The following is a 21,515-nucleotide window of genomic DNA, read 5'->3' on the forward strand; positions in this document are numbered from 1 at the left end:
AGTTTCCCAGACTCTATTAAAAAAGGCCTTATAAGCCTTAAAATTAAATTTTAAAAGCCCTACATATTCAAAATGATTTGTTAGCCACCTATATAGAGTATATTTTAATGCCTAACAATTACCTTATCCATATCACATTTAATTGCAAAATTTTCACCCTATATTTTTATGTTTTTAATCAAGTAATGATTCATTAAAAGAGAAAACTAAAACCAGTGTGAAATCAATGTTAAAAGCAGGATTGAGAAAGCAACAAACTGCATCTATGGTTTAAACCCACTCGCTCACACACGCTGTACCAGCCCTCTCTCCTCATTGGATTAAAAAATAAGTCAGATGCCCCTTAGATAAGATTTTTTGTTGTTGTCAGTATGTAAGGATAGACACGGGTACTGTAGGTCTTTGATACTGTCAAGATTGACAGTAACAAACCCACCTTTATTATCTTTATTGTGCTTGATATAAAATAAAGGGTGCTTTAAAAAGTAATTGAAAGTCCTTGAACCTAGTCACCAAAGAGTGGGAACCCAATGTCTCAGGCACCATCAGCCAACAATTATCAAAATTCAGTTTAAAATGTTTTTTTCATTTTAATTTGTATATGGTTGCAACAACATTTGGTTCTATTTTTTAAGTGCTATTGTTTTTGTATTTTTTAAATGCTTGATTTATATTTAAAATAGTCTCATATTGTGAAGAGAGGCTGATTAGATTTATAGCATGTTTCCATGTAAATTAATGTTTTAAATCAAAGTGGACATGTCTTTTGCATGTGTGTATTTTGGGTTGAGTGTATATACGTTAGTTGTCTATGAACATCAGGACTACATGTATGCTTAATAGACAAATAGCAATATACACTAGACCCGAGGTACCCAATCCTGTTCCTGTTGATCCACCTACCTGCAGAGTTCAGATCCAACCATGATTCAACCCACCTGTGTGTTATTATCAAGTGCTCCTGAAGATCTTAATTAGCTGCTTCAGTTGTGTTTGATCAGTGTTGGAGCTGAACTTTGCAGGAATGTAGATCTCCAGGAACATTATTGGGTACCCCTGCACTAAACATAAGTACATTTACTTGTATGTGTGTGCACATGTACATGGGTGGGATACATTCACAGTGTGTCCACCACTACTACACCACTGTATATAATGTAAAAATAAAATAAACAAAACTGTGTTCAACTAACAAACAGATTATCACATTATTAGAGTTATCTTTGAAACATTATAATTATTTTTACAGTGCAGTAGTATTGCAATAGTATTAGATTGCATTATTGGATTTACATTTAAATAACAATACAATAATAATAGTTGTTGTTTGGTCATTTTGAATGGTGGGAAAAAATTATTTCCTTGTTTTTTTGTCTTTAGCTGATCACATGTTTGCATATTGATGAGAACATACAATCTAAAATTTTAAATCTAAAATTAAAATGGACATATTCTGTGTCCCTGCTGCTGTATCACTAATCTAAAGAAAAATATTTTAAAAATGAAGCACACTAACATGAACACGTTGTTGTTGTAGATTATCTGGCTGTATGGTGACAGAGGAAGGTTGTGCTGCTCTGGCATCAGCTCTGAGTTCAAACCCTTCACACCTGAGAGAGCTGGACCTGAGCTACAATCACCCAGGAGATTCAGGACTGAAGCTGCTCTCTGATACACTCAAACATCTGGACAAACTCAAGTATGTAGAGCAGTAACAATCCTCATGTCTGCTGTGTGTTGTCGAGATAGCTGTTTTTTTGGTTCTCACAAAAAAGACTGCTCAAAAAGCCCAGCTTATGTTTATAATAAACAGTAGGGATGGCCCGATAAAAAAAAATTCCAAACCGGTACGAGTACGAGTATTTACATTTGTGTACTTGCCGATACCGAGTACTGATATTTCTATTGCAGAAGTAACTGTAGGCTCCCAGAAAAGAAGATAGGAAACAATTTTAGAACACAGGTTAGAAGACTGTTTTTATTTTTTTCTCTGCTTGTTTTAACAAGTCTAAAAAAAAAATTGTAAAATAATAAATGTAGGCAAATTCAAATAAAAAATAAATTATATATATTTCTGTGTAAACAAAAAGCCTCTGGCACTGTCTTCACAACTGCAAAAAATATTGCCAACGCAACAATATATCAATGAAACTATTTGACACCGTCTCCAACTTTCAATTTAACAAAATTTCAATGTAACTGTTGCGTAGTCTCAATTAAACATTTACATATTTCAATTAAACAAAACATCAATGTAACTATTGCATAGTCTCAATTAGGGCTGCACGATTAATCGAAAAAAAATCACGATCTCGATTCAAACATAAATTCGATCTCATTTCTTAATGATGGCGATTCACTTCCGTGCAGTGCTTAATTTGTAAAGTGGGAGATCCCGGAGCACAGAGGGGGATCCGGCGACTCAAAACGGGGGTTGGAGGTAACGGAACAAAAAATAAAATAAAAAATACACTGCCTACGTAGCTTCTCTGCAGGGACAGCATGTGCTGAGTGGGTGCTGCTAGATCATTGATGGGGAGCTGCGCAAAACTTGGTCACTAAATATTTAATATTCAGTTATGTTAATGATCACAATTAAAGTTTAAATTTTATTAAATTGAACAAGCGCAACATTCAACATTCAATCAAATAGGCCTATTCTAAAAGATGTAGGCTATTATTAATAATAATGTTATTTCAACACAATATCTCGTTATTTCGAAATAATATGTGTGCGTGCATCTGTAAATCCGGTGACACGTGTATTGATTTTTATTAATAAACAAGTGTTTTCTCTAAAAGTGTAGGCTCGGCTGCAAAGATGAAGTTGACGATCGCCATCTCCGTGTGAACGCGCTTATAGAGAGAAATGCACATAAATAAGCCTAATAATGGATTACATAATCAGAGAGTAGCCTAGCCTTTTTCTTTTTTCGTTTTGAATTATTTCGTGTAAGCTTTGTGTAGCCTATTTGATGTATTTGTCATGTCTGTGTGAGGCATACACTGAGTTTCGTTAAGTTAGGATGTGCTCTAGTTCACGTGCGCAAGTGAGCGCGCGGGCGCCTCCGTTATATATAGTGTTTACTTTTCTCAGTCAATTTGAGCGCGGTTCTTTGTTGCTAGGAAACTTTGTATTGTTTAGTGTGTTTTACTCGGGCAAAACGCGAGCGCACGTGGCATTTGTTTGGGTCGTGACTTGAGTTTCGCTGCGGGGCGTGGTCATAAGCCAGTTAAGCATTTATAGCAGCTAGTCAATAGAAGTTGTCAGAAGAAGCAGTCGAACAGCAAGAGAGAACTTCAGTGTGTGAGTGTTTACTTTTCTCAGTCAATTTGAGCGCGGTTCTTTGTTGCTAGGAAACTTTGTATTGTTTAGTGTGTTTTACTCGGGCAAAACGAGAGCGCACGTGGCATTTGTTTGGGTCGTGACTTGAGTTTCGCTGCGGGGCGTGGTCATAAGCCAGTTAAGCATTTATAGCAGCTAGTCAATAGAAGTTGTCAGAAGAAGCAGTCGAACAGCAAGAGAGAACTTCAGTGTGTGAGTGTTTACTTTTCTCAGTCAATTTGAGCGCGGTTCTTTGTTGCTAGGAAACTTTGTATTGTTTAGTGTGTTTTACTCGGGCAAAACGCGAGCGCACGTGGCATTTGTTTGGGTCGTGACTTGAGTTTCGCTGCGGGGAGTGGCCAGCTGTATTCAACAATCAGGTGTTAGGCATGTATAAATAGGTTTAGTGCTCCGCGGCAGCGGTCGCGGCGGCGTGAAGCCCTCATCGTGTGAAGACCGAAGAGTGTAAAGACCAACGACTCTACCTGTGCGACTCCACCGAGCAAGGACACCGACAAGGCACTTGAGTATTACTTTCTCGCTGTTTGTTTTATCATCTTGTTATTTTCTCTCTCTTCTACTCAACTTTCAACTGATCTTTCTGTTTGTGAGTTTTTACACCATGTGTTTTACAATCCCTACTATTACTAACATTCGTAAATCCAATGTCACACGACGGAGGCGGCACAATCCTAACAACCTGCGTACCCTTCCCATGTCTTCTAGTACTATCTTCTCTTTTCCTATTGGTCTCTGGAATTGCCAGTCCGCAGTTAACAAAGCTGATTTCATTACATCTATTTCTAGTCATTCAGGTCTCAGCCTTCTGGCCCTGACTGAGACCTGGATCAGACCTGAGGACACTGCCACACCGGCTGCCCTCTCCACTAACTTCACTTTCTCACACACCCCTCGTCTGACTGGAAGGGGTGGAGGTACCGGTCTGCTCATCGCAAACGATTGGAAATTTAATACTTTACCACCTCTGTGTAACAACAACTCATTTGAATCCCATTCTATTACCATCACTAGTCCTATTAAAATTCATTGTGCAGTTATATATCGTCCCCCAGGTCAGCTTGGCAGTTTCTTAGAGGACCTTGATGTGCTACTTTCATCCTTCCCAGAGGATGGCACTCCTCTCATAGTTCTTGGAGACTTCAACATCCACCTTGAAAAACCTCAAGCTGCTGATTTCCACACTCTGCTTGCCTCATTCGATCTCAAACGAGTATCGACTGCTGCTACTCACAAATCAGGTAACAAATTGGACCTTATTTACACACGCTACTGCTCCACTGACCATGCTCTTGTTACTCCACTGCACACCTCAGATCACTTCCTCCTCACTCTCAACCTCAACCTGCCCCAGAACACAACATGCACTCCTCCACAGGTCACCTTTCGGCGTAACCTACGCTCACTCTCACCCTCTCGTCTATCCTCTTTGGTCTCGTCCACACTTCCTCCACCAGACCAGCTCTCAGCACTAGATACTAACAGTGCAACTGATACTCTTTTCTCCACTCTAACATCCTGCTTGGACAATTTCTGCCCCCTTTCCTCCAGGCCAGCCCGCGCCTCTCCCTCTGCCCCCTGGTTATCTGATGTTCTCTGTGAACATCGTGCTAAACTCAGGGGTGCAGAGAGGAAGTGGCGCAAATCCAAAGATCATACTGACCTTGGTCTTTATCAATCCCTCCTCTCTTCCTTCTCTGCTAACATATCTACTGCTAAAATGACTTACTATCACAACAAAATTAACAATTCTTCTGACTCTCGCATGCTTTTCAAAACCTTCTCCTCCCTTCTTAACCCTCCTCCTCCTCCTCCTTCATCAACTCAAACAGCTGATGATTTTGCCACATTCTTCATAAACAAAACTACCACCATCAGCGGCCAATTTACTAATCCACAAATTAACACACACAGTTTACCAGCTAACACACACATCCTACCCTCTTTCTCCTTGCTTTCAGAGACCGAAGTCTCCAAACTCCTCCTTTCCAATCGCCCTACTACCTGTCCGCTTGATCCTATTCCCACTAACCTACTTCAAGCTATTTCTACTTCTGTGATACCCACACTCACACACATCATAAACACATCTCTTCACACTGGCACATTTCCCACAGCTTTCAAGCAGGCTCGGGTAACCCCACTGCTTAAGAAACCCACTCTAAATCCAGCACATCTAGAGAATTACAGACCGGTATCCCTTCTTCCATTCGTCGCAAAAACACTTGAACGAGTTGTTTTCAACCAGATCTCCTCCTTTCTTACGCAGAACTACCTCTTGGACAACAATCAGTCTGGCTTCAAAAGGGGACACTCGACTGAGACTGCTCTGCTCTCAGTAATTGAAGCTCTGAGATTGGCAAGGGCAGCTTCCAAGTCCTCAGTTCTCATCCTGCTGGATCTGTCTGCTGCCTTTGACACAGTTAACCACCAGATCCTCCTGTCTATCCTAAAGATGAAGGGCATCTCGGGAATTGCACTCCAGTGGTTCAAGTCTTATCTCTCGGGTAGGTCCTTTAGGGTGTCGTGGAGGGGTGAGGTGTCTAAGACCCAACATCTAGCCACTGGTGTGCCTCAGGGCTCAGTGCTTGGACCACTTCTCTTCTCCATCTACATGACATCACTAGGATCTGTGATTCAAAAACATGGCTTTTCCTACCACTGCTACGCTGATGACACACAACTCTACCTCTCATTCCAGCCTGATGATCCGACGGTAGCCGCTCGCATCTCAGCCTGCCTGACAGACATTTCTGGCTGGATGAAGGACCACCACCTTCAACTAAACCTTGCGAAGACAGAGCTACTTGTAATCCCGGCTAACCCAGCACTTAATCACAACTTCACCATCCAGCTAGGCTCGTCATCCATAACTCCATCAAGATCAGCCAGGAACCTTGGAGTTGTAATTGATGACCAATTGAATTTCACAGACCACATCGCTAGCACTGCCCGGTCATGCAGATTTGCCTTGTACAACATCCGAAGGATCAGGCCCTTCCTATCAGAGCATGCTACACAACTGCTTGTTCAGGCGCTTGTTCTATCCAGACTGGACTATTGTAATGCTCTCCTGGCTGGTCTCCCAGCTTGCACTGTCAAACCTCTGCAACTGATCCAGAATGCTGCAGCTAGAGTGGTCTTCAATGAGCCAAAGAGAGCACACGTCACTCCTCTCCTCACGAAATTGCACTGGTTGCCGGTTGCCGCTCGCATCAAATTCAAGTCACTGACGTTTGCCTACAGAACAACCACTGGCACTGCTCCCCTGTACCTGAACTCATTAATTCAGACTTATGTGCCGTCCAGAAACTTACGCTCTGCAAGTGAGCGGCGTCTGGTGGTGCCATCTCAAAGAGGCACGAAATCTCTCTCTCGGACCTTCACCATGACTGTTCCCTGCTGGTGGAATGATCTGCCTAACTAGGGCTGGGCGATATGGCCAAAAAAAAATATCACAATATTTTTTTTTATATCAGTCGATATCGATAATTATCGATAAATGTCAAAACTTTATTTATTTCAAGTTTAAAGACAGATCTTTACTCCAACGTGAAAGCTGTAGAAACCAGAGCGTTGTGTTTTTAAACTACTCTTTATTGTCAGAACATATCATGACAAACACTTGCCAAACAGGTGAACATTCACAAATCCGAGGTAGAACATTCAAACATTTGTCATGTTTCCTTAACAAAATAAATATCTTTATTTCAGTAGTATTAGCTTGAGTTAGGATGCAGATTTACTATATATACAATTTATGTTCATTAACAAAAACAGTAACATCTGTTAAAAGTAACAACATTATTTTTATTTGGTAAAATGTAATATTCTTTAGTTTTATTTAAATGAACCATTGGTCATCCAGCATCATGCATTTAGATCATGATAACCACAGATAAAATGTAACTTTATGGTTTCTATGGTATTTATGAAAACCAGTAGCCTAAATACATTATTAAAAACTGTAATTATATTCCATTAGTCCTTTAATACATTGTCTACATTAATAATATTATACAATTCAATATATATATCCCACGCACATTTCAAGGTGCAGTTAATATTACTAGGCTAACGTTAAATCCGTGGTGAATGATGGGAATGTGTCGACGGAAAAGCTTCTGACTGTATCGTTGCGCACAGTGCTTCTCCTGTTCGTCCGCGCTTCTCATCTGCCTTTAAACTGGTTTAAATCACTGAGACATTTGTGTTCTTCGCTGAATTCAAGCGCTTCTCACTGGATCTAGTGACCGAGACCGATCAGAGTAAACGCGTCTGCTCTAGTCATGGCCGCATTAACAACAGGGCTAGGCGGGGCTAAAGCCCCGGGGCCCGAGCAAGGAGGGGGCCCATGATTGGCCGTGGAGCAGATTGACTATCCATCGGTAACGCTGATTGCCAAAGCCTCACGCCCCCCACAAATTAGCCCTGTTATTTAGTGATGCTTTACCATAAATTGCATGCATTATCATGGAATCATCACTATCAATCATTATTATTAAAGTAATTGACCATTCGCAAAGACCAGCCTCCTGTGTGTGATAAGCCAGGCTCTCGCTCTCACGAGTCACGCCACACATGTTCTCACGCAGTGAAAAATACATTCGCGGGGCACAGACTAGTAGTAGGCTACGCGCTGACAGACGAGAGAGCAGCTTACTTTTGACATGAAACAAAGTCTCAACTTTCAAATATTGTCATTTAAGTAATTTAAACAATACCGTTTTTCAAGTTCAAGTCCAAAGACGTTAACTTTCTACTGACTGCTTTGCTGCCGGACTAAATTTCGGATTCGGCGTTATGATTGGTCAGATCGCCTGTCCATCAAACTCCCGTGGGCGGCAGGGTGAATTGAAACGTCACGTTTGAATTTGGTATATCAAATGCATTTATTCTAAAAGTGTATGATGGAAATTTGTGTTTTTTTTATGTGCTTTTTTATACTAAGAAGAATAACAATTTGGAATGTAACAATTCCAAATGACAATTTGGAATGTAAAGAACAACATATTAGGCTATAGTTATCTGTTATATTGGGAAAATACCATATACATAAAAAGAAGTGGGCTCAAAGTAAACCAAATTTTCCACATTTTATAAATGACTTTACATTATATGTACATCTTTCGGAACAAACTAAAAACAAGAAAGAAATGAAAACATGTAATGCTTTGAAAGCACTGGATTTTATGTAAAATGTATTCTTTCTTTTTTTCCCACTAGAAGCTAATGTTAATGTGACATTGTGAATTTGTAATACCGCTTGTTACAACATTCCTTCTTATGTTCATTCAAGCCCTTGTCTGTTCTAGAAAGGATGCAGCAAAGATATTTAATGCTAATGTATGAGACATAGGCCTACGCTGAGTTTCATTCATTTATGAGGTGCGCTCTCTAGTTAACAATGCAATGCAAGTGAACGCGGCGCGCGGCTCCTCCATCTCACGGTTATTATATTGTCTGCTATATTTGCTTTTTATTTATTAAATACATGCAATTGGTTGATTAAATATTTATTAAAATTAAGATACAATTTATACAAAACGAAATTCACTTTAAAGAAATGCTTTCTACAAAGCAAAACTTAATGAAATGGTAAAAACATGTCTGACGATTTACAAAAACAAAACTAATCTGCACTTTAATGTTAAAAGACGTAAATGTTAATAATTTGGTATACAGTCATGAGAGACTTTCATTTTAATTATTTTATTGCTGTATTTTATTTACATCTAATCGAATAGAGGATTTTACAAAAAAATATGTGCATTTTATATGCTGGAATATGCAGAAATATAAGTTAACAGAAAAAGGACTTTGTTTATTTCGTTAAAATATGGTGGAATGTGCAGAAATTCGTTAAATGTTCAACAATTTTCTTCAAGTCTGAGACTGTTGCATTTAATTACATTTTTGGTTGATGCAATGTGCATAAAATTAAAATATTGAAACTAATAAAACAAGTTTTAAAAAATAGAATGTTTAATTTTATTAAATTTTAGGGGGCCTCCAATAGCTCATAGCCCCGGGGCCCAGTGAGCTCTTAATGCGGCCCTGGCTCTAGTGAGCTCGCGCTGCGCTGCCGTTTGGACTTTGAGCCGAGCGGATAAACGGTCCGTGTGGCGCGCGCGGTTCAAATGAGATTCGTTCCGCTTTTGGCGCAAAAACATTATCGAACATTTATCGAACTCTTGATATCGTTTTATCGAGAAAAATTATATCGCGATAATTATCGTTATCGTTTTATCGCCCAGCCCTATGCCTAACTCAGCCAGAGCTGCTGAGTCTGTAGCCATCTTTAAGAAACTGCTGAAGACGTATCTTTTTCGGCAGCACTTGAGCACTTGATCCAGTACTACTAACACTAACACTTTCTTTTCTATTCTAAAAAAAAAAAAAAAAAAAAAAAACTTTTGATTTGTACTGTGAAGGGTTATAGCACTTACATACTGTTGTCCTACTGCTAGTTTAATTGCTTCTATTGTTTCTCATTTTTAAGTCGCTTTGGATAAAAGCGTCTGCTAAATGAATAAATGTAAATGTAAATGTATATTTGTTTCGTCGGCCTATTCATTAAATTCAGGCAATTGGTTGATGAAAAATTTATTAAAATTAAGAGACAATTTATACAAAACGAAATTCACTTTAAAGAAAGGCTTTCTATAACAACTTCAACGGTCAAAATCATGTCTGACCCGCTCCATGTCTCATATTGCGCATCCTCACTCGTCGTGCTGTTCACTTTTCATAAATCAACATAAATGAAAAAAAAATAACATTATAATATTTTAACAAATATGAAATGCGCTTTTTTTAATGGCTACAACAGTAGGCCTACATAGCCTACTCTCTATTTGTACAAATTTCTGCACATTAATTTAATTCAGAATTTTGCACACACAAGTTGAAAGGCATTTGTTAAAAAAAAAAGTTCACGGATAATTGTGCATGCATTTATTAGCCTAATCATTATGACAAAGTAAAAAAAATAATCCTAACAAATAGGCTATGTACAAAAAATCAGATGAGCCCATAATATGAACGAATTATTTTCTTTAAGGGGTCTAAAAATAAAGAAAAAAAGAGTAGAGACGATTTTTTGTTACTCCTGCAGACCTGCACTTTATTATACTGAATGTCCTGTGTTTTTTTGTTTTTTTGTACTTGAGTGCAATACATTTTTGTTGAAAAAAATGAGAATCGTGTAAGAGAATCGTGATCTCAATTCCCATGGAGAAAAATCGTGATTCACATTTTAGCAAGAATCGTGCAGCCCTAGTCTCAATTAAACTACTGCATATTTCAATTAAACAACAATTAAACTATTTGGCACAGTGACAGTTCCCATGTTTCAATTAAAGGTAGGGTAGGTCAGAATTGTCCAAAAAAACTTTTAATCAAATTTGTTTAAACTGTCTTTATATACCAATACATAATTAAAATGCAAGTACTCTGAAATAGAGAGTATAAAAAACTGAGTGACTCTAGTGTATTTAATCTTCAATAAACACAGCTCATTAATTCCATTCACTCCCGCCTAAAAACGGGTGCGCGACTGCGCGCACGTGGGCAGAGCCAATAATAGCGGCGGTAGTCATGGCGACGGAGAGTGACAGTTGCGCAAGCCAATCACTTGCTTCGTCCCGAATGGAATTAATGAGCAGTATTTTTTGAAGATTAAATACACTATAGTCACTCAATTTTTATACTCTCTTTTTCAAAGTACTTACATTTTAATTATGTATTGGTATATAAAGACAGTTTAAGCCAATTTGAAAAAAAGTTCTTTAGACAATTCTTACCTACCCAACCTTTAAACAAACATTTCAGTCAGCAATGTGATCTGAACTAGCTTTGGTACTTTTTGGGAGAATGAGAGGCAGGTTCTTTTTGATGAACAAAATCATCTCTGCATGATCAGCTGTGATTCTGTTTCTGCTTTCATTCACAATATGTGACACTGAGCTGAACAGCCTTTCACTGTCAACACTACTGCATGGTGCTGAGAGGTATCTGGATGCCATTTTGGCCAGAGTAGGGAACCGCACTTTGTTAACTGCCCAGTATTGTAGTGGTTTGTTTTCTCGAGAAATTGTGGTCTCCCCTAGGTATGTCTCTAATTGTGCAGTAGAACCTACACTGTAAAACCTAACAGTAATATGTACTAAATCAAATTGAGTTCACTGCACTCAAATATTATTGAAACTTGAATGACTGAAATTGAACTCAAACTGAATGAGTTATAGAACATTTCTATATCCCAGAATGATAATTGAATAATAATTGTATAATTAAGTGATGATTGAGGATTAGTGATAAACACCTGCTGTTAACAAGCCGAATCACTGAAGGAAAGAGAAACACAAGAACTACAACTGACTTCCAGCCACATCCTTAGATGAAATCAACTGAAGATAAAAGAGGAGGATTACACCAGTACACAAACAGCATTACCAGCTTCACTTATTATTAACCAGTTTGAATTATTATTATTATACAGTTATTATTATAATTAACAGAGGTTTAGATGTTGATGATTTGTTTCGTTTAAGGTCACCATGATGGAGATCAGCGTTTGCTTTAGTTGGGCTCTTGACCCTTGACTTTTTCCACATAAGGTTTTCTTTGGCTGCTATATTATGTGTTTATATAACACATTTATAATGGTACAAAAGTCATGGAAAATTGTTGATTGTGTATAAATGGTTGAGGACTGATGATGACAATAGATCATTTTGTGACTTGATTCACTGATCTTATTCAGAGTCTAATCCCTGATAAAAAGGGCAACATATTAATCATTTTTTTTCAAAACTGTGTTTCAACAGCATAAGCGCCAGCAATTCTATGTTCATCAGACAATATGAATAATATTACAAAATGAATGTGCACAAAAAGTTTCACAAAAAATGTATTGTATTTCAAAGACTCACACAGACATCAAGATTCAGCATATGAACCTCAACAATGGTGACCATTAAAAACTATTCATGTTGCAATGCATGCTGGGTACTAGCATAATACAAAATGTATCCATTGCTCCCAGCACACATTGCGGCATGAATATTTTTTTATTGGTCACCGTTGTTGAGATTCATATGCTCATTCTTGATGTCTGTGTAAGTCAGTATGAAACCATAGAGGTTTTAAAAATCATATTGTCACTTCAATGGACCTTACAGTAAAATCAGAGTTCTGTTATAACAAACAATACAAGTAACATATCACCTGTTTACACAGAGATTAGGCTCTGGAAAAGATCAGAAAATCAAGTCATTAAATGTTGATTTGCATCATCTAAACGCAATAACATGTTTTTATTTTCTTTTGGCTTATGTGTCATAACAAATGTCTTATATAAACACTCAGTTACAGCAGCCAGAAGAAAATCTGGTGTTATAAAGTCAAGGGTCAAGAGCCCAACTAAAGCAAACACTGACCACTATCATGGTGTCTTTAAATGAAACTCAATAAATCATCATCATCTAAACCTCTGTTAATTCTCAATAACAACTTCTGTAGAAGCATGACAAAAGTAAAACTGGTTAGTAATTAGTGAAGCTGCTAATGTTGTTTGTGTAGTGGTTTGACAGGTGACCTCAGCGTTACGTTGGACAGACTGAACATGAATTTCCAGACTGAAAAGCCACGTAAAGTGTCTCTTTGCCCACAGATTTAATTGGATAATCATGGGTCATAATCCTCTTCTGCTGAGAACTTGAGAGATTTAAACATATTTGATCTTAAGTTGATTTCATCTAAGGCTGTGGTTGGAAGTCAGTTGTAGTTATTGTGTTTCTTTTTCCTTCAGTGATTCTGCTTGTTAACAGCAGGTGTTCATAATTAATGCTCACTAATCGCTTAATTCATCAATTAATTAATCACTTAATTTCTTGACTGCAATGTATACTTTTATTTAACTCAACTGAGATAAGTTCAGAGTACTCATAACTATTGTTTTTTATAAACTTAATTAAATTGAGGTAATAAGTTTCCTCAAATGTAATGAGTTAGCTTAACTCATTGGATTTGAGTTTGTATATGATATTGCGAGCTAGCAGGAACTGCAAGTGCTCTGAGTTCATTTAAAGTTAGTCTTTTCAATTTTTTTACTCAATATAGTGAGGTTTCAGCTATATAAAGTATTTAAATGCAGTGTAAAGTTTAATTGCGTATTAAAAAATATCATTGTTTAGTGGACTCGATTAAAATAAGTTCAGAGTACTCATAACTATTGTTTTTTGTTAACTTAATTAAATTGAGGTAATAAGTTTCCTCAAATTAAATGAGTTAGCTTAACTTGTTGGGTTTTACAGTTTGAGCTCTGTTTATCAAGACTGGTGCATGCTCATCTGCTATTTCATTAAATATACTGTCCAGGCTGCTGCTTGCCTGGTCCCTGCGTGGTTTTCTGGCAGGAGGTTCGTGCAGGTCATGATCCTCCTCTCCTCCAGACGATCTCAACAGCTCACGCATCAGCATCTCCTTGGCATTTGCAGCAGTGTTGGTGTTAGAGAAAAAACGATTTTTATACCTTTAACAGAGGGAGAAATAAAATTAGGCTATCTGACAATAGGTATGTTTGCCTGAATATATGATACCACTTTGGCTATTAAAATAACATAGCCTAATCAAATAATTTATTAAATTAAAATGAAATACTAAAATGTACTTTTCAGCAAGACTTTTAGTTTTCAACTCGCTAACTAGCCTAACTAACGCAAACACACACACACACAGACAGAAAGACACACACACAAACACAGACACACACACACACAGACAGACACACACACACACACACACACAGACATACCTGGGGTCGAGTAGAGTAGCGATGCTGTAGAGGGGTTGTTCTTCCACATCAGAAAATCGCCCCCTGACAGCTGCAGCTAGGGTCCCTTTCATAGTTTTGATGCCATGGTCATCGTCGGTCTCTTTAGACCGAAATCTCTGCAGTACAGTGACAGCAGGAATCACATCTGCTGCCATAGCATCAGAAGAGCTAACTTTTCGTGTTAACTCGTCAAACGGACCCAGAACAGTCACAATCTTCTCCGGCAGTGCCCACTGGTGAGCCGTGAGATTATCAGGGCGTTCATATTCGGACACACAAATTCCTAGAGCCAGTTTCTGCTCAATCAGGGACTGGATCATGTAAAATGTACTATTTCAGCGGGTCTGTAAATCCTCCTGTAGTCGTTTTGCAGGCTGACCGATCTCTAACTGAATGTCTTCGAGGCAGGAGTAGGCTAGAGTAGAATGTTTAAAATGGCCAACAATTTTGCGTCCGATAGCCAATGCATCGGCAACACTTCTCTGTGACAAAAGTCCCTCGTGGACCACCAGCTGGAGAGTGTGAGGGGCACAAGGTAGGCTGGGGAGTCCAGCATCATTCATGCCCTTAATTATATTTTTAGCGTTGTCTCGTAGCACAACGTCAACAGAGATTTTCGGAATGCACCCGGTCTGAAGCATCCCATCAAACGCACCTGCTATGGCTTGGCTGGTGTGCGAGCCCCGGAATGGCTTTGCTTGTAAGGTGGCTTGGCGAAGAGTAAAGGCGTCATCAATCCACTGTACAATTAAACTGAGCAGAGACATTGGGCAGACACTTCTTGACCAAATATCTGTTGTAAAACTGAAGGCCGAAACGTCACGCAACACACCACTGACGTGCTTTTTCACCTCATGAAACACTTTCGGTAGCATAGCGAAACAGCCGACAATGGCTGGTCATCAAGTGCAATAAAGTATGCAATTCTCTCTGTTATTTTTCGTGCCCATGGATTATCTCTGGACATCTTCTCGCGCTTCTGTAAAACCTGTGTTAATGTTGGCTGCTGAGTTAGGGCTGGGCGATAAAATTATAACGATATGTATCGCGATAGACACGTAATCGATATTAATAAAAAAATGCGTTCGATATAACGTTCGATAAATTGTTTTTCTTCGTCGGAAGAAACCAGAGGTTACGAAACAAGTTTGGTTGCATTAACAAGGCACTCTCTGGTAACCTAGCAACATAGGGAGTGACAGGGAGTTGCAAACCGGACGAGAAGCGCAGCGCCGAGCCGCGTCTAGGACAACTCGAGGTATCGCACACCAGACGCACACTTCAGTGTTTCCCACACATAGACTAATTTGTGGCGGACTCAGAATCAACACCGGCCGCCACATATTGCGTTTTTTGGCGGCCACCAAAGCGAATTTTTATCCCGCCAAAGAAAGCCTTATTTGATTGGTGAGTGATGACTGACAACTGCGCTTGTGACAGGTCTCATGTTACTGAAAGAACGAGAGAGCCCCTCCTCTGGCCGCGCACGCACTCTCACCGTCTTCAAACTGTCTTGCTCTCCCTCCCTCGCGCATATTAATCAAAATCAATTGAGAATTGACACGAAGGTATATGGATGGCATTCTATGCGCGGATAGTGTTTTTTTTTTTTGCCATTGTAATTCTGTGCACGCGCATAGATTTTATGTGCGTGAGTTTTGAGACTAAATAATGGGGTGCCTGTGCGTGATGCGGTGCTGCGTCGTATGCAGATTATTCAATACCATCGTCCCCTACTGGTAATAGGCTACCACAAACTTGTTTTTCCACCTTAGCCACGCTCACCCTTTGGAGCACAGTCGTGGTTGTGTTGACATTTCTGCCTTTATAACTGAGGCCTGGGGATTATAATCAGAGGAAGGTTATGTTTAAAATATATATTTTTTTTTAAATGTAATAGATTTTTCTTCTGGTCCTTATTTTAAATAGGTCATAAAAAAATATCAATAATTATCGATATCGACCGATATGAAACACTTATATCGTGATACAGTTTTCAGCCATATCGCCCAGCCCTATGCTGAGTTGCTTTAGCTTTGCTAAACTGTGTGTATTCAGCGCTATGATGCGTCTTCAGATGTTTAATTAGATTGCTGGTGTTAAACGATGTACTTTCTTTCCCTCCTCTCGACACCTTAGCTGAACATAACTTACAGTCTGCCTTAGTTGTTGTCATCATCCCTTATCTTGAAATGAGCCCAAACCGCCGACATTATACTTTCCTATGCCTCAGTTCACCTCGACAAAGCACTCGCGGCGGCCAGTACGATTACGAGTATGAGGACAGTATCGACCCGATGCCAGTATCGGTATCGGGCCATCCCTAATAAACAGCCTGTAATTAAACATTGATGTACATGGCTGACAGTGCTTGAATAAAACAAATATATAACTGCATGTAAAGTGTGAAATACAATTCTGTAACAGTAATTTGCATATTGCTATCTAATATGTAAGAGATAATCCTCGACTAGAAGTGCATTACACGATATTAAGGCAAAGTGCATTAAAGCTGTATAATACACACCTAGCCATGGATTATCCCGCTTATGCCATTGTCTAGTGCTGCACGATATACAGTGTTGGGGAGTAGCGTCGCTACAAGTAATTTTCTAAATCAAATAGCTTTTCAGTAGCGAAGCTCTTGTTTTGATCGGTAGTAGTGCGGTAGCGTCCACACAAGCCACATTTTCCCAAGAATATCTAAAGCTCAAACTCAAATGGGAACTACAACTACTATCACTGATGCTGGATCAGTAAGTGATGGTGACTTCTTCTTCGTGTTTTACGGCGGTTGGCAACCTTAGGGCCGTATGATTTCATTCCTGCGATGCGGAAAACACGGACGGAATCACGGCATAAAAACGAGATTTTACTGTATAACGCAGAATTTCACGGAATTTGTCAGATCTTGAATGAAAAGTAGGTCAGTAAACTTAAATAAAATCACAATATAGACTAGTGTCTGTGAATATTAAACCACATAAAGACTATTTAAATAGGAATCATGCATGTTCTGCGTGTCTCTGTGAATGAATGGCGCAGACGCGCGCAGTTTCATTTACCACACACACACACACACTGAGGCACCTATGGCGCTTGTGATGTTTTCAGCCTATATGAGAACATTAATGCTTGGACTTCATCTACACAGCCGCTCTAAGAGTCACTTCAGCAGCATTTTAGCTTCATTTCAGAAAAAAACTATCGTCATACATAAAAACTCAGAGAGACTTAAAGGTATACACGACAACCCGTCAAAATAAAAGGTTGGTTTATCCTTTGAAGAAAGTTTAGCTTAAATCATTACATTTTAAATCATTGGTTATTACAGTTTAATTCAACTTTTAATTAAAATGGAATCAATAAAACAAAACAAAAAACAAAACAGAATTTGGTTTAAAAAAAATATATATATTTCTTAGTGCCCTAAAAATTTAATTTATTTTAAAATTGTAATAAATTATTGTTAAATTGTATAAGTTTCATGATCTCAATTAATTAGCCATGCTTTTTGATTACTAAAATTAAATTTAACAATTAAAAAAGGAGTCCAAAAAAATTAAACCGGAAAAATACAGAATACAGAAAAATTAAAACGAAAAAAAAAAAGAATTTGGAATGTGGGAAAAAATAAAGTGGATTTCATAGGGCCCTAAACCAGCTTTTTGGTGCATTACCACCTTCTGCTCCAGACAGTGACATGATGTACCAATCTCAATCCTTGGGCTGACACGAGAGAAATTTACTTACCGGTGTAATAGAAACATGCACACACTCTCGACGACACCTGGTTTTGTTATAGTTTTATATAGTTATTGTGACAATCAGCGGCTGGAGTGCCCGCGTGAGCCACTGGGGGGCACTCCTTCTCTGTTTCACTCGTTATTATGTTTTACTCTGGACTGATTAATGTTGATTTTATGCACCTGTGTTTTATTATCTTGTTTAGCGCACATGTCTTAAGCCTGAGTGGCCCGTTGCATCAGTGCTCAGTATTGTTTGTGTCTGACTGCATTACCCAGCGTTTTCCGAGTTCCTTTGTATTTTCTAGTTTCACGGTTCCTGCATTCTCTGCCTGTATCTGGTTTTCCCGTTTGCCTTCTCCCTGCATTGTACTTCTGATATTGGACTGCTTACCTGGTTTTGACCCCTGCCTGTTTCCTTGTACCTGTCTCTGGATTCTCCTCTCATTAAAGCCTGCATTTGGATCACCACTGTCTGCGTCCTCGAGCAGTTTATGACAGAATACTGAGCCACTACTGATCCAGCGGCTGAGAGAGACACGGACCTCGTCATGGATCCCACAGCGCAGATCGTATGCCTCCGTCAAGGGGAACGTCCTCTCAAGGTTTTTGTGACCGATTTTTTTGAAGCTCTCTCGTCAGTCCTATTTAGATGATTTTTGTTTAATGATGTTCTTTCGGGGAGGACTGTCTGGACCGCTCGGCTCTGCTCTACCGTTTCCAAGTTCAAGCTGGACTCTAACCCAATATATTGACCTGGCCCTTTCCATGGGCGGTTCGCTTTTTACTGTGGATTTTTTGAAACTTTTGCTTCACAGAAAACCAGACGATTCGCCATTGTACACTGAATCCACGCGTCTATTGTCTCCCGGTGAAGCAGCGATTCGTAAGGGGTCCGCCGTAACCACGCAACATGTGAATCCCGACGTTCGGACACTTCACGTGAGCTCAGTTGTATTCCTGCCTCAAGGGTTTTCTACTGAGTCTGAGCGCGTGCCAACCGAACCCACGCTTCACGTCAGCCCAGCCGAGACCGCGCTCGATGAACCAGAGCTTCACGTCAGCCTCGACGAACCAAGTGAGCCGAGTGAATCGAGTGAGCCGAGTGAATCGAGTGAGCCGAGTGAGCCGAGTGAATCGAGTAAGCCGAGGGAATCGAGTGAGCCGAGGGAATCGAGTGAGCCGAGGGAATCGAGTGAGCCGAGTGAATCGAGTGAGCCGAGTGAGCCGAGTGAGTCAAGAGAATCGAGGGAGTCAAGTGTGTCCAATGAGTCAAGTGTTGAATCAAGCCCAGTGAAGCGCCGTCGCAGGAGGAGAAGGACTCGTTGGGCTCGCCAGGCTCCGGAGGGCGTTCCCAGACTCCTCACCCTGCCGGCCCCGCCTCTGCGCCTCGCACTGCCGGCCCCGCCTCTGCGCCTCGTTTTACCTGCGCCTCTTCCTGTGGCGGTTTCCAGCCTGGAGGCTTTAGCCTTAGACTTCCCCAAGTATTTTTTTGGGGGGGGCCGTAGGTACCCTGTGAGGGCCATGGAGGCGGCGCCTACATGGACCTTTGCACGTCCACCTTCGTCTGAGCTCTTGTCACTGGTCCTGTCCAGCCCTGTGCTCCCTACGTCTTGGTCCCCTGTTAAGTGTGCTCCGCCCTGGTCCCCTGTTAAGTGTACTCTGCCCTGGTCCTGTGTGGAGTGTGCTCCACCCTGTCTCCCTTCTGAGTGTGCTCCGCCCTGGCCGTCAGCACGCCCTGCTCCGCCCTGGTCGCCAACGCTCCACGGCCCAGGCCCGGTCTGCCTGTGTCCTGGTCCCGTTCCCCTGCACGGGCCTGGCCCTCCATCCCATCCCCCGTTGACCTCCCCCCGGAGCTCTTTGGAGCGTCTGGAAGCCGCTCCTTAGAGGGGGGGTTATGTGACAATCAGCGGCTGGAGTGCCCGCGTGAGCCACTGGGGGGCACTCCTTCTCTGTTTCACTCGTTATTATGTTTTACTCTGGACTGATTAATGTTGATTTTATGCACCTGTGTTTTATTATCTTGTTTAGCGCACCTGTCTTAAGCCTGAGTGGCCCGTTGCATCAGTGCTCAGTATTGTTTGTGTCTGACTGCATTACCCAGCGTTTTCCGAGTTCCTTTGTATTTTCTAGTTTCACGGTTCCTGCATTCTCTGCCTGTATCTGGTTTTCCCGTTTGCCTTCTCCCTGTATTGTACTTCTGATATTGGACTGCTTACCTGGTTTTGACCCCTGCCTGTTTCCTTGTACCTGTCTCTGGATTCTCCTCTCATTAAAGCCTGCATTTGGATCACCACTGTCTGCGTCCTCGAGCAGTTTATGACAGTTATATGGTTTTATATAGTTATAGTTTTGTTTTTTGTTTTAGTTTTTTTGTTGCCAAATTGGTTTTGAACAGTTGTTGAATTAAGAATTGAACTGACAAATTATGCCTTCCTATCTGTTAGCCTGACAGTTTTATTGATCACTGAGATAGCAGCATTGACTTGGAATGAAGTTGGTTCAATATAAAAATGAAATTTAAAAAATAGCTTAGATGTAGTAAACTACTTTTGCCATATTGCTGTAGCTTAGCTTGCTGCATTTCCCACAGTGGTGTCTTCAGTGTAGTGAAGCTACCATTACATTTAATTTTCCAAGTAGCTTTCCCAACACTGATGACATGACACTAGAAATATACTGCGATGCTGATAAAAACGATATGATTCCTCTTTCTATTAGTAATGATACTTTAAAATGACAGGGTTTTAATTAGAGTCATATTTTCTGTGTGACGTATGCAGCGATCTGCTTTCAATCCCTGCAGACACACTGGGTGTGCAAGCTTTTAGTCCTCTAATATGAGCTGGTATGTAAATATATCTGCACAGCACTGCTTTAAGTTATTGACACTTTAGAGCAATTAAGAAACATGCATGAGCATGACTGAGGAAACAGGATGTGCTTGATGTTAATAAGAGGTGTAAAATAAGATGTTGGTCACATTGCACACCAACTGGTATTGAGATATTTTAGTCCGGCATCGTATCAAAATGATCAAAATCGTATAGTCAAAATTGTGGTATCGTGACGTCACTGCCAGGGTCATTTGCCAGCATTGACGAGTAAAGGTGGTCAATAGTATTTGCACACAAAATTTGACTGGAAGGGTAAAAATGTCACTTTTGTTTGTTATTTTGGCTTCGAGTTGTTAGATCTATTATTCTACATGCTTTAAATCAGACAGAGATAAAAGAGTGCATTAAGATAAAATTTACATTTATATTTATGTATGATGCCTTTATCCAAAGCGACTTAGGTTGCATTGAAGGTACACATTTACATTTGATCAGTTCTTGCTTTCCCTGGGAATCGAACCCATGACCCTGGGGTTGCTAGCGCCATGCTCAACTCTTTGATAATTTGTTTGATATTTTAATAGATTAGCGAGAGAGAGATCCTGAATGTTTCAGTGTGTGCATGTGACAGCAAGAGAGCAAAACCTTATGTATGTATAATGTTCTGGTGCTGAAATTATGTTATACAGTTGCTAGGGTGCTCCAAATGGTTGCTAGGAAGTTGCCAGACCTAAAGCTTACTGACAGCT

General features: G+C 40.1%; 2 protein-coding genes across 7 annotated transcripts in view; both read left to right on the forward strand.

The window, feature by feature from the left end:
* The window catches only part of LOC307003486 (NACHT, LRR and PYD domains-containing protein 3-like), a 277,559-nt gene that overhangs the window by 156,762 nt on the left and 99,282 nt on the right, over positions 1-21,515 (forward strand).
* LOC307003494 (NACHT, LRR and PYD domains-containing protein 3-like) overlaps positions 1-21,515 on the forward strand; it is a 58,256-nt gene that overhangs the window by 28,981 nt on the left and 7,760 nt on the right. For 2 of the 7 annotated variants that reach the window (XR_013798723.1, XM_079622001.1), the window contains exon 9: positions 1,538-1,699. The exons of 1 other annotated variant lie outside the window; for it this stretch is intronic. Coding sequence is in view for 1 of the 6 variants with exons in the window: in XM_079622001.1 (XP_079478127.1) it covers positions 1,538-1,699 (162 nt within the window). In the remaining 5 variants the exon portion in view is untranslated. Of the gene's footprint in view, positions 1-1,537; positions 4,585-5,612; positions 10,670-21,515 lie in introns of those variants that run through there. 4 more of the 7 variants (XR_013798725.1, XR_013798727.1, XR_013798726.1 and 1 more) reach the window with 4 other exon arrangements.

The sequence above is a fragment of the Phoxinus phoxinus genome (genome assembly GCF_949152265.1).
Source record: "Phoxinus phoxinus genome assembly, chromosome: 1".
Classification (NCBI taxonomy): Eukaryota; Metazoa; Chordata; class Actinopteri; order Cypriniformes; family Leuciscidae; genus Phoxinus; species Phoxinus phoxinus.